Source organism: Apium graveolens, chromosome 8 (genome assembly GCF_009905375.1).
Source record: "Apium graveolens cultivar Ventura chromosome 8, ASM990537v1, whole genome shotgun sequence".
NCBI lineage: Eukaryota > Viridiplantae > Streptophyta > Magnoliopsida > Apiales > Apiaceae > Apium > Apium graveolens.
In genome coordinates, this window is record NC_133654.1 from 227,310,650 (window position 1) to 227,322,451 (window position 11,802).

Sequence of the window (11,802 nt, forward strand, 5' to 3'; positions counted from 1 at the left end):
TTTCATTTCCAGATATTTTATGTATACTTCAGAAGGAAGCCCTATAGCGACGTTACTTTTCATTACTTGTTTCTTCTAGGACAAAGGTGATTCAATAATTAGACATGGGAAGGGTTTTTCCAGCTTATTTCGTATAGTAACATTCTTCTGATGCTGCAGGAGTGGAATGCATTGTAAACGTAGAATTTAAAATTGAAATTATATTTGGGCCTACCCTGAGGTAAGCAACTTCATAAATCATATGGGCAACTTTTCCGTTCGGATGTCGAGTTATCTATCCTTCTTAATCAATGCAACGACATACTCGAACGGAGATCAGCAATTGCAGGTGTTCTAAACTTCAATGGGTAAACACTATCGCAGAACTCTCAACTCAAGATTAATGCACCAAACTTTTAAACTATTATCACTGGACTTCAACTATCTTTTCCTATATAGGAATTTTTTTAGTGACCTTTGAAGTTTATTTTTCAAGATGTACTGATTTGTTATCATCACCCACTTGTTTCACAGGTTTGGTTTTGGGTCTAATCGGGAAAGAATTTTTGTGGTCAGTTAAAGATAATCATAAAAGAAAGTTGCTTTTTGCATAAAGTTGATGTAAGTAATGATGTATAATGTGTAAATATAATTTAATTATAAGTTTAATTGAGTTTAAGGTATTAAATTTTATTTATAAGTGCGTATTTGGTAAATTATCAAAATCTTTTTATGTAAACTACGCATGTTTAGAATTAAAAATCTAGCAATCTTTTTATAGAATTTACATTATAGAAGACTTTATTTAAATTTTAACAAAATTTATGGTAGAAGTATTAATTTTAATTAAAACCAAAACCAAACATATATGGTATATCCCGCGGATTTGGGGAGGGTAAAATGTACGCATCCTTCCTCAGACGAATGAAGATGTTGTTTACCGAAACACCATGAATTGTGTGTATATGTATACAATATATAAAAAATGTCAAAATATTTCAACTAAAAATATAAAATTTGATGCATAATGTGAAGACAAACCTAAGTCTATGATGTTATTCATATAGAACATACCTAAATTTAAATGCGTTTAATATTATTCGAATATTGATCAAAATTTCTATATTCAATTACTGTACCTCTTAATTACCTTTCACCCTAATTATGGATATCCTGTATCATTCCGCACATAATATCTCAAATCAAAAGCATATATTACCAACTTGTAAATCCAAATTGCTTACCATTCCTTTAAAATCAGGTAGCCTGGTTGACTGGGTGGTGCAACGTCACAATGCCCCATCAAATTTTTACGCACACTTTTAAACATGTGCATCTAGATGAAATAGGTGAACACTTCAAAAGAGGGATTAAGAACATTTCCAAAAAATTTCTAGATGAGCTCCTAAAATTATTATCTGAGGAGAATGTAAGAAAAATCAATTTCAACGATCTTCTAGCCCTTCTTCAAAATTTTAAAAGGTATCATTTTCTCTCTATACTTAGAGCAACTCCAAGAATTACTTGATAAGCTTCTAAAAATATTATTATAATATAGACTCTTTAGTCATTTAACATGACTCAAGTCCAACAATCCTTCTTAGCTTCTTTTTGTTTAATTTTACAATAATTATGTACATTGTAGGCAAGTCTGGTACATCAAACGAGAGGAAATGGTGGTAACATATTAGAGGAATATAATAATATATCCAAGTATAAAATTATTTAGGAGGCCTTACATGCTCCTCCATAAAGAGGAAGGTTTGAAGATCATAAATTTGTATGGAGAATTTAGGAGAGTGTTGGAACTCTTTTTGTGTTGTTTTTTGTCAAAATATGACTTAAGAGGGGTAATAGAGAGGCTTTGGAGTTGCTCTCAAGAGTCTTTCTCATCTCCGTACTTCATTTTTTATTAATATAAATAACATTTTTTCAGCTATCAATCAATTTCTCATTTTTTTCTTATAATATTATAAGTATATTTTATAATAAAATTTAACTTAAGAAACATGGATAGAGATATTGTTGGAGATGATGAGTAAATTTTGTATTTTAAATTATTAGAAGGCAATTAAATATATTACTTTTAACAAAAAAAATATGAGTTTGTCGGAATTGTCGTGATACTACTGTGCCGGTATTTGGATTTTTTGAAAATAGAAGAGAAATGATGTTTTTTATTATAACCGGCGCAGAGAAATAAGTAACAAGTTGTTAATTTTAATTAAAGTGACCCAAATTTAAAAACACTATAAAGTGCCTGCAAATATTGACTCGGTTGGTTAAAAAACGAATAAATACATTAGTCCGTGGGATTTACTCGGTACACACACGAATGATAATATAGTATTTTTGTTACTTTTAAAACCGGTAGCAAGGCAGTAAGTAGGAGCAAGTAGGGCTGAGCAAAACCGAACCGAAACCGAAAAACCGAACCGAACCGTGCTAATTCGGTTCGGTTCGGTCCTAATTTTTTCAGAAATTCGGTCTATTCGATCCGGACCGAATAGCTTGAAATAAAATTCGGTTCGGTTCGGTTCTTTTAACAAATATTTCGGTCCGGACCGAATAGACCAAATAATATAGGCTATATTTTCATATTATATACATTTTACATATATTTTAAAAATTATAATCATAATTTTTAATTTTTAATTATATTCATGGATTATTAGAACTCTACATAGCACAATACTTTAATTATATTTTAAATTTTATAATTTATGATTTAATTTTTAATGCAATTTTCTTTTTAAAAAAATTTTCGGTCTATTCGGTCCAAAACCGGACCGAACCGAATTATTTCGGTTCGGTTCGATCCGGTCCATAATATAACTTCGGTCCGGTTCGGTACAAGAAAAATTGACTATTCGGTTTTTCGGTCTATTCGGTTCGGTCCGGTTTTGGACCAAACCGACCGAATGCTCAGCCCTAGGAGCAAGGGGGAGGTGAGAATCCTGAAGAAAAAACGCATTCGGTAACTTTAGAGTTTTCCCTCCCCCAATTTGTATAGTAGCAGTTACGAACTAATTATGTATCTACTACTATCCTTTAAATAAAACCCACACCACGCTCCTTTAGTAGTTACAATTCCATTTAAAACCCAAAACCGATTTCTTCAGACAACTTTTCTCAGGTTCTCTTCTCTTCCATATGTATATTTATCCTAATACTGTTTTTGTTTGTTTATTACATCATGTGACTTTGCCCTTACTTGGTACTGTATAATGTTGTTACGGATTCCAACTTCAGTTTTTTATTTGTGTGTTTCAATGTCTGTATTGTCTTGTTTACTCTTGAGTTGTTTTTCGACATTAGTTTGATTATTAACACAATTAAGCATATGGTATGGTATGGTATGTATTCTCTTAAGTAGACCACTTTTAGTTATGCTTAGTTATCCTAATATGGTATCTTAAATATTTACATTTGGCATAACACATGACGAGTTTTAATTTGGGGCATGCAAGCGGTGTCACATATTATTATTAGGAAGGTTACCAACTACTTACCCGACACATCAACATTTGGGGAAAGTTTAAGATATCCGACACATCAGCATTTGGGGAAATTTTTGAGAAAAAAATTGGGGTCTATAGCATTTTCCTTGTTTTTTTTATGTTTCTTTAGTATGACATGTTTATTTTTGGTCCTATGATGCTGGGTCTTAGAGCTGGTATCCTGTTAAAACACAGGATTGTTAGGATGTCCAAATTTTCGAAACAATGATCAAAATGTGTACAAATTTAGCAAAAACTAGAAGAAAAAGAATGAACCCAGAATAGAGAATGATTTTGTGCTCGATATACTATCATATAGTTGAGAATTGGATATCTATATTTATATATTAATTTCAAAAACAAATTTCCCAAGCAGTACCTTGCTTTCTTGTTTGTACCCAGAGGGCCATGCATAAATTTTGAATTTCTGATTTTTGTAGGCTAATGTATTTTATTCAGTCTTTCTTCATCTGATTCATAATTTACTCTTTACAACAGTAGTCATGGATTTTGGCTTGCATAATTCTATCACTAAAAGGCAGAGGTTTTTGGGGGATATTAGTGGCTTCAATGAAGATAGGATTAGTAATCTACCTGATGGTGTACTTTCTCTCGTACTTTCCTTCTTACCAACGAAGTCTGCTGTCGGAACTACTATTTTGTCGAAAAGATGGAACTATCTTTGGACTTCCGTCAAGAATCTTGATTTCGATTCATCATCAGTCGTTTATCGCAGCTCATATGTAAGTTATGATGAATTTTTAAATTCCTTTGTGAAATTCGTTGAACGGGTACTGTTTTTCCATGATGGAAGGTCTGTTGATAAATTTTGTCTTTCATCAAGTTCCGGAGTTTGTGCTATTCAGTTTTATACATGGGTATCTGCTGTGGTACCATGTCACCTGAAAGAGCTTGAAGTTAATTCACCACGAATTCGCCACACAGACATGCTTTCAACGAAATTTTGGCAAGTCGATATGCCTTGGAGTCTTTTTACATGCAAGACATTAACCACTTTGAAGTTAAGTGGGGGTTCTGTACTAAATCTTCCAACTCGCGTATGCCTTCCAGTACTTAAGATCCTCCATCTCAGTTCTGTTATATATGTGGATGATGCCTCTATACAAAAGCTAATCTCTGGTTGCCCTGTACTTGAGGATCTGGATATAGAGAGACATGAATGGGATGGTGTCCGGGTCATTAATATAACTTCTCCAACTTTGAAAAGATTTTCCATGCAGTTCTTTCTGTATGGTTATATCGAAAGATGTTCATACAAGATCTCTGTCAGTGCCCCTAGTCTTGTGTATCTGAAATTGGCTGATAACATGGCTGTGGAGTACTCTTTGTATGACATGCCCTCTCTGGTAGAAGCGCAAATTGGTATTTATAATGATGACTCTTCTCGTTCACTTGAGCTTCTTGAAGAAGTAACTCATGTAAGAGTATTACAGTTGTCTGGAAAGATTTTGGAGGTAGAAATGTACTTTTTTCTTTAGGAGGACTTACGCAAATGGTCAATTTTACTACTTGTTTTTTTCTAAAATGAAATCTTCTAACATGTATTGATCTTCTACAGTTCATTGAATCTGATGAAGATTATGAAATACCCATGTTTCACAATGTTGCTCGTTTAGAGTTGGGGGCTAACAAGCAAGCTGGATGGGATTTACTAGCTGAATTACTTGAAAGTACGCCAAATTTAGAAGTTCTCGTCTTTCCAAGGGTAAGTTTTAGTTTAATTTGCTAGTAACATCGTTGATGATTCGTTTGGTAGGTGTCATTTATTCATATTTGTTTTTCCTATTTTTCAATATTGGTTACAACAGCTTGTTTGGTTGGTGTCTTGTCTAATTTAGGAGAAGTGAAAAAATCTACCTGGGAGCAAAAAACTAAAATGCAACAATAGTCATTTTCTTCAATATATCGGGAACTTCCAGAATAGTTGAAATATGTTTGATGTTCAATTATCTAATGCTAACAATTCTATCCTTATTCACCACTAATTTTTCTTTTGGTTATTTTTGCATGGTTATCAAACATTGTTCTCCCTTTTTTTAAGAACTAAAGCAAGTGGAAACGGAAACATATGATAACAAGTAAAGAAGGAGCAAATACTAAAACTAACCTCTAAATTTGCCATTGTTATCTTTTGGCTCAGGGACTAGTGAAACGTAGAAGTGGCAAAAAGCCATACTTTGAATTTGGATGGTATACACCGGAAAGTGTGCCTGGTTGTTTGGTATTCTCCCTGGAGACCATTATAATTCATGAATTTTTCGGGAAGAAGTGTGAGATGGATTTGGTGGAGTATTTGCTGGCAAATGCGAAAGTTCTAAAAAAGATGACCATTCATTTTCTATACTTTAAGCAACAGGAGTCATGCCAAAGGAAGTTGATGCATTGTAGGAGGGGATCGCCTGCTTGTAATCTGGAACTCATATTAAAAGATGGTTTTTAGGAACTGTTGTCATCGTCTACTTTGAGCTGGCGCCTGGCAGCTTTTTGTCACATATCGTTGCTTCCTAGCAAGATTTACATATTTCTATTTTGTTCAGAATGTTAAGCACCTTAAGTACTTTAGCTACTTCACGGAGATTTGTTCTCTTTGTTTCAGACTGAAAAGTATTTTGCTAAACTTTTCATGTATATCGTTTCAGATTTTACTTTGTAGTTAGCTTGAAGGTTTGTCACACTTTAGTTTGTAATACAAACTAAAGTGATGGGTGTCTAGTTTGTAATACTTTGTAGTGCCGTATACAAACTTTGTATACGGCATGCCAACGAAATGACTTGCTCGAGATATATTCTCAAATGATTTGAACATTGTTACTGAGCACTCGCCATTTGCAGAAAATCTTTTTATGTATGGTTTAGTTACTCGTCCATTATTTTATTTTTAAGTTGTGACCAACTAATCAACTACTCTCTCTATTTTTTACATAATTTAAGCTTTAATTTTTAACACATTTATTTTGACTGTATAGCGAAAACTATTATTATTTTTAATTATTTTTATAAATTAAAATTTAGATTATATATTTTATTCAAAAAAAATATATTAAAAAATATTAATTTTAGCTATACGGTCAACACACTAAATATACTAAATATATGTGACTCTCATATATATTATCTTGAGCATTTGATTTGAAGAAATAAAATTTTATATCCAAACTTCCAATTGAAATCCATTTGATAATTGACTAAATCAAAATTTACTTGTTCATCTCTTTATGTAATATACATATTACTAGTAAAAATTACCCTATCTTGTTCATCATTTCTACATAAAAAAATATTACATTACAATTAATATAGACTCACAAAAGGGACTCAAATGATACAATTAGTGTAAATTCAAAAAGAGTATGCTTTTCTTCCTTTATTTTGATAAATTAAAGTGGGTTCTTCTCAATAAACGCAGAATTGACCCTTTTAGTACTAATCACTATTCACTTGTATGTTGTAGTGTGAAGCAGAGTAGAATACTAGAATTGTTCATACTGATTCAGGTACTCTTCTTTAGTATATGCTTCTACTTTGTTTTTTCTTGTTTTTATTCATATCTGTTTATTATTTATCATATTATTGTTTTTAATTATCAACCATTTCAGTTGTGAATGTCCTTGTTTAGTGTTGTCGCTTGATTTAACTGGGGGCGTTTGGTTCATGGTTAATGAGTCCGGTAATCGTAACATTAATTCATATGTTGTTAATCGGGTTAAATAACTTCATATACCTTCATCAATCTAATGCGATGATGATTATCCTCCAGTATTTATACTCTTTCTACCTCTTTTCATATATGTATCTGCTTCTTAATTCAATCAAGATGAATATGCAAACTCAGATTGAGAATATAATTGAATGGTTTGTACGAGAACGAAGGAGAGAAGTTTTAGAACCAGAGAAGAAGGTGAACCGAATGAAACCGATAGAGAAAGAGAAGATATTTGAGAGTATGAGTATGAGACAGTGGGGTTAGGTGGGTATGGTTCGTGGGAGTTAGAAGATGCAAAATAGTATTGTAATAAACTCCTACTTGAGAAGTTGAGACTAGTACTTTGGAGCTTGGAAATTGGTATGGGCAGTTTTCTCCGAGCCCATTTCACAGAAAAATATTCTTAAATCTTATTTTTTTTTCATTTTTTGAGAATATATGTAATGTTTTAAAATTTTTAAAATTAATATTAAATATATACCCGATTAGTGCTCCGATTAATCTTTCCGATTAATCCCCGATTTACCGATTAATCCCTAATTGGTACCTCCACCGATTAGTACCGTTTTCCGATTTTTACAACCATGCTTGTGATGCATATTGAATTTTCAGATTCATAATATTATACTGAGAGTAAGGCACGATTTGTAACACAAACTGATATTGTTCACTACTTGGTTGTTCTTTACTTCTTATACTCAATATACTCATCATTTACATTAAAGGATCCTGGTATGTCAGCGACGTTTTATTTAACACACTGCTCGATAGCCGTTAGATCAACGTTTTAATGGCCAGGATTTAAAAAAAATATACCCCTTTCTGCGCGGAAAGAGAAATTGCCTTTCCACGGAATAAAAATAAACGGTGAAAAGTATTTTTAATCCTCAACATCCCTGAAGTTTCACTAATTCATCCCTGACATACGCATGTCAGGGAACAAGACCCTACGTTAAACACAGGGAAATTGTGTGTTGGAGGTAATTTCAGTGTGCTTATTATATGGGGAGTTTTATGTTCATAGTTTGCATTAGAAGTAGTAGAATTTTTATATTGATAATCTGAGGAAGCATTCATGTTAAAATAAGGGATCGTCTATATACAATAGGTCAGATCATTTATATCGAGATATGGAATGTTTATATTAAAAATGAAGTAGACCAGAAATGCTTACATAACTCCCTACTTCATCTGCACATGTGTATAGCCCTCTTTCTCTTGAACCAGTTTTTTTTTTCTTTTTTTTTGCATATTACATATGGGAATACTGTCATTGTTACTATGTATGTACACATGCAAGCAGATTATAAAGAGTATCTAAATTCAACATAGAAATAGAAAACCAAAAAACATTGAGAAAACTTTGCCTGAAAAAGCGAACACATAAATAGTAAATAAAACCATGTTCAAAATTTTTGTTATCTTCGTGCTAAAAGATATTAGGTAAACATCATGAATTGATTATTGAAATGAAAAGAACCTTGTAATTAGAATTTAGGAACTATGGAAAAAAACAGAAGAGATCTCAACGTTCTAAGCACGATAAATTTTAATTACACCGGAAAATAAAAACTCCTCCTTGGAAAAAGAGTTCAGGGTTCATAAATTATGTAAGTGTTTGCCTTTGCCTGTTACATTTACTGAAACCTTAATTTATTTTATTTTATTGTTCACAAATTCAAGGCGGACTTGACGAAATAGCAACTAGGGGCACAATTCAATGTGAATGCGTTGTATAAAGTATAAATTTCTAATCATGCTCTGGTACTTTACTTACTTTTCATTGAAGTTCTTGCATTTTCTTAGTTCTCTCCATCTAATATTTAAAAGATATACTATTTATGACAGTTTTCATGGATTCTGGCCTGCAAAAATCTATCACCAAACGACCGAGGTTTTCTGAGGATATCAGCAGGTGCAACAATGATATTACGATTAGTGATCTACCTGATGCAGTACTTTCTCACATACTTTCATTCTTACCAACAAATTTATGCTGTAGGAACTACTATTTTATCGAAAAGATGGAATAATCTTTTGACCTCTGCCAAGAACCTTGACTTTGATTCGTCCTTGATTCTCAATATCAATCGGAGTTATTTTGCCAGTTCTGATGAATTCATGAGATCCTTTGTGGAATTTGTTGAACGGGTACTGTTTTTTCATGATGGTATGTCTATTGATAAATTTCGTATATTGTCAAGATCCAGAGTTTGTGATAATCATATTTATACGTGGGTATCTGCTGTGGTACCATGTCACCTAAAAGAACTTCAAGCTTCCACATCAGTTTGTCAAACAGATAATCCTTCAGTGGAAATGTGGCAAGTTGATTTGCCTTCGAGTCTATTTACATGCAAGACGTTGACCACTTTAAATTTAAGTGGGGAATTTGTGCTACATCTTCCAACTTGTGTATGCCTTCCAGTGCTTAAGATCCTGCATCTAAATTCGGTCATATATGTAGATGATGTTTCCATAAAAATGCTAATTTCTGGTTGCCCTGTACTTGAGGATTTGGATATAGAGAGACACAATTGGGATGGTGTTCAGGTCATTGATATATATTCTACCACTTTGAAAAGATTTTCCATGCAGTTCTTTTTGTATGATCATGTCGAAAGATGCTCAAACAAGATCTCTGTCAGTGCCCCCAATCTTGTGTATCTAAAACTGGCAGATAATATGGCGGTGAAGTACTCAGTGAGTAATATACCCTCTCTGGTTGAAGCACAAATTGGCATCTATAACTATAACTCTCCTCATTCACTTGAGCTTGTTAAAGAAGTTACTCATGTTAAGGTATTGCAGTTGTCCGGAAAGATTTTGGAGGTAGCAACTTGACATTTTTCTAATTGTAACAAATTAACAAGATGGTCCATTTTCCTATTTGGTTTTTTACCAAAAGAATGCTCTTAACTTGTACTGATCTCTTACAATTCATGGAATCTTCTAAAAATTATGAAATGCCCATGTTCCACAATCTTGCACGCTTGGAGTTGGGGGCTAACAAAGAAGCTGGATGGGATTTACTAGCGCCGTTGCTTGAAAGTACACCAAATCTAAAAGTTCTCGTCTTTCCGAGGGTGAGTTTCAGTTTAAGTTGCAACTAGCATTTTGGTATGAATTCAAGTAGAATAATTCAACAAGGTCAATTGATAAGACTGATAAGAAAGGACTAAAGGTGTTCAAGTGGCCTAGCTACTCCCACTGCTCAAAAGGGTTCTAATTTCTATTAAAACATACTAACTTTTTTCTTATATTTTTTTTTCCTATTATCTGGAATTAAAATAATAATTAATGGTTGGTACTAGTTAAAGAAAGGTGAACAACGCCACTTTGGAGCAAAAGGCTAAAACATAACAAAAGTCTATTTCTCAATATCTAATATTAGTTGAAATAAATCGAGTTTCAGTTATCAAACGCTAACAAGAAGACTGTCATTATTCTACACTAGCACACAATTTTCTGTTATTACTAGTTACACACATTTATCAGACATGTGCTCCCATTTGTGTTTTTGTAAACTGGAGCAACTAAAAACAAAAAAGCATGATGACCAGAGAAAGAGGAGCAAAAACTTAGAATAAGCTCTCAATATGATGCCCTTGCTATCTTTTTGCTTCAGGGGCTTGTGAAACGTATAAGTTCACCTAAGAAGCCGTACTTTGAATTTGAATGGTATCCACCGGAAAGTGTGCCCGGGTGTTTGCTGCTGTCTCTTGAGACGATCATTATACATGACTTTTTTGGGAAAAATTGTGAGATAGATTTGGTGGAGTTGTTGAGTTTTGCGGAGTCTATTAATTAATTAAGCCCTTGAAAATAGACTATTCTGATTCAGATTAGTTTATGGATTAGTCTACTTTTCAGATTTGGACTGTAATTTTGATTTAGGCCTAGTTTCTTCTCTTATAAATACTCATGTAATTGTAAAATCATAACACAACAAATTGTGAGAGATCAATACAAAATTAGTGCGGCTTGTGGAGTAGGAATTTCCGAATCACGTAAATCTTTATCTTGTGTGATTGTCGTTTATTTTCTTGTTCTTGTTTATTCGCTTTGGGTTTTGCTTTCGTTGTTGTATACTCAACAACCGGTATCAAGATCCTAGGTTTTCAGGCGAGTGGGAGCGATGGCAGAAGACGGGAAGGGAAAGATCGACAAATTTGATTGCAAAGATTATGGGTTTTGGAAGATGCAAATTGAGGATTATTTGTATCAGAAAAAACTACATGAATCGCTGGAAGAGAAGAAACCAACTGCAATGAAGGATGAAGACCGGAAGCTTTTGGACAGGCAGGCTCTGGGGGTTGTCAGGTTGACTTTGGCGAAGAACGTTGCTTACAATATCGTCAAGGAAACGACAACTTATGGTTTGATCAAGGCTTTGTCAAACATGTATGAGAAGTCGTCTGCTTCAAATAAGGTGTATTTGATTCGCTTGTTAGTTGCCACTAGATTGAATGAAGGAGATTGTGTTGCTGATCATGTGAACGAATTTAATTCCATCCTAGCAAGATTGGCATCGGTGGATATTAAATTCGATGATGAAGTACAAGCCTTGTTCTTGGCATCCTCATTACCAGACAGTTG

General features: G+C 33.3%; 2 protein-coding genes across 7 annotated transcripts; both read left to right on the forward strand.

Annotated features, from left to right (window-relative positions):
- The first annotated feature begins 79 nt into the window (after window positions 1-79).
- On the forward strand, window positions 80-6,308 carry LOC141678077 (F-box/FBD/LRR-repeat protein At4g26340-like). 6 transcript variants are annotated; one of them, XM_074484302.1, is made up of 5 exons: window positions 80-347; window positions 514-600; window positions 3,978-4,954; window positions 5,059-5,205; window positions 5,641-6,308. In XM_074484302.1, exons 3-5 carry the CDS (start codon window positions 3,983-3,985, stop codon window positions 5,938-5,940), a joined length of 1,419 nt encoding a protein of 472 aa, XP_074340403.1. In that variant the 5' UTR covers window positions 80-347; window positions 514-600; window positions 3,978-3,982; the 3' UTR covers window positions 5,941-6,308. The 6 variants fall into 6 exon arrangements, with proteins under 6 accessions (XP_074340403.1, XP_074340402.1, XP_074340401.1 ...); XM_074484301.1 differs by having other exon boundaries at window positions 80-600; XM_074484300.1 differs by lacking the exon at window positions 514-600.
- A 548-nt stretch (window positions 6,309-6,856) lies between these two features.
- Window positions 6,857-11,103, forward strand: LOC141676502 (F-box/LRR-repeat protein At3g59210-like). Its single transcript, XM_074482157.1, is given in 5 exon segments — window positions 6,857-6,994; window positions 9,052-9,118; window positions 9,206-10,055; window positions 10,058-10,289; window positions 10,832-11,103. Coding segments are annotated over 3 exon segments (1,146 nt in total). The 5' UTR covers window positions 6,857-6,994; window positions 9,052-9,118; window positions 9,206-9,324; the 3' UTR covers window positions 11,015-11,103.
- Window positions 11,104-11,802: the final 699 nt, after the last annotated feature.

What these genes read in the sequence shown, in the direction of transcription:
- LOC141678077 (XM_074484300.1), top strand. An exon ending in TGTCTGGAAAGATTTTGGAG is followed by an intron (nt 4,955 to 5,058) that starts GTAGAAATGTAC and finishes GATCTTCTACAG; the next exon opens with TTCATTGAATCTGATGAAGA. An exon ending in AAGTTCTCGTCTTTCCAAGG is followed by an intron (nt 5,206 to 5,640) that starts GTAAGTTTTAGT and finishes CTTTTGGCTCAG; the next exon opens with GGACTAGTGAAACGTAGAAG.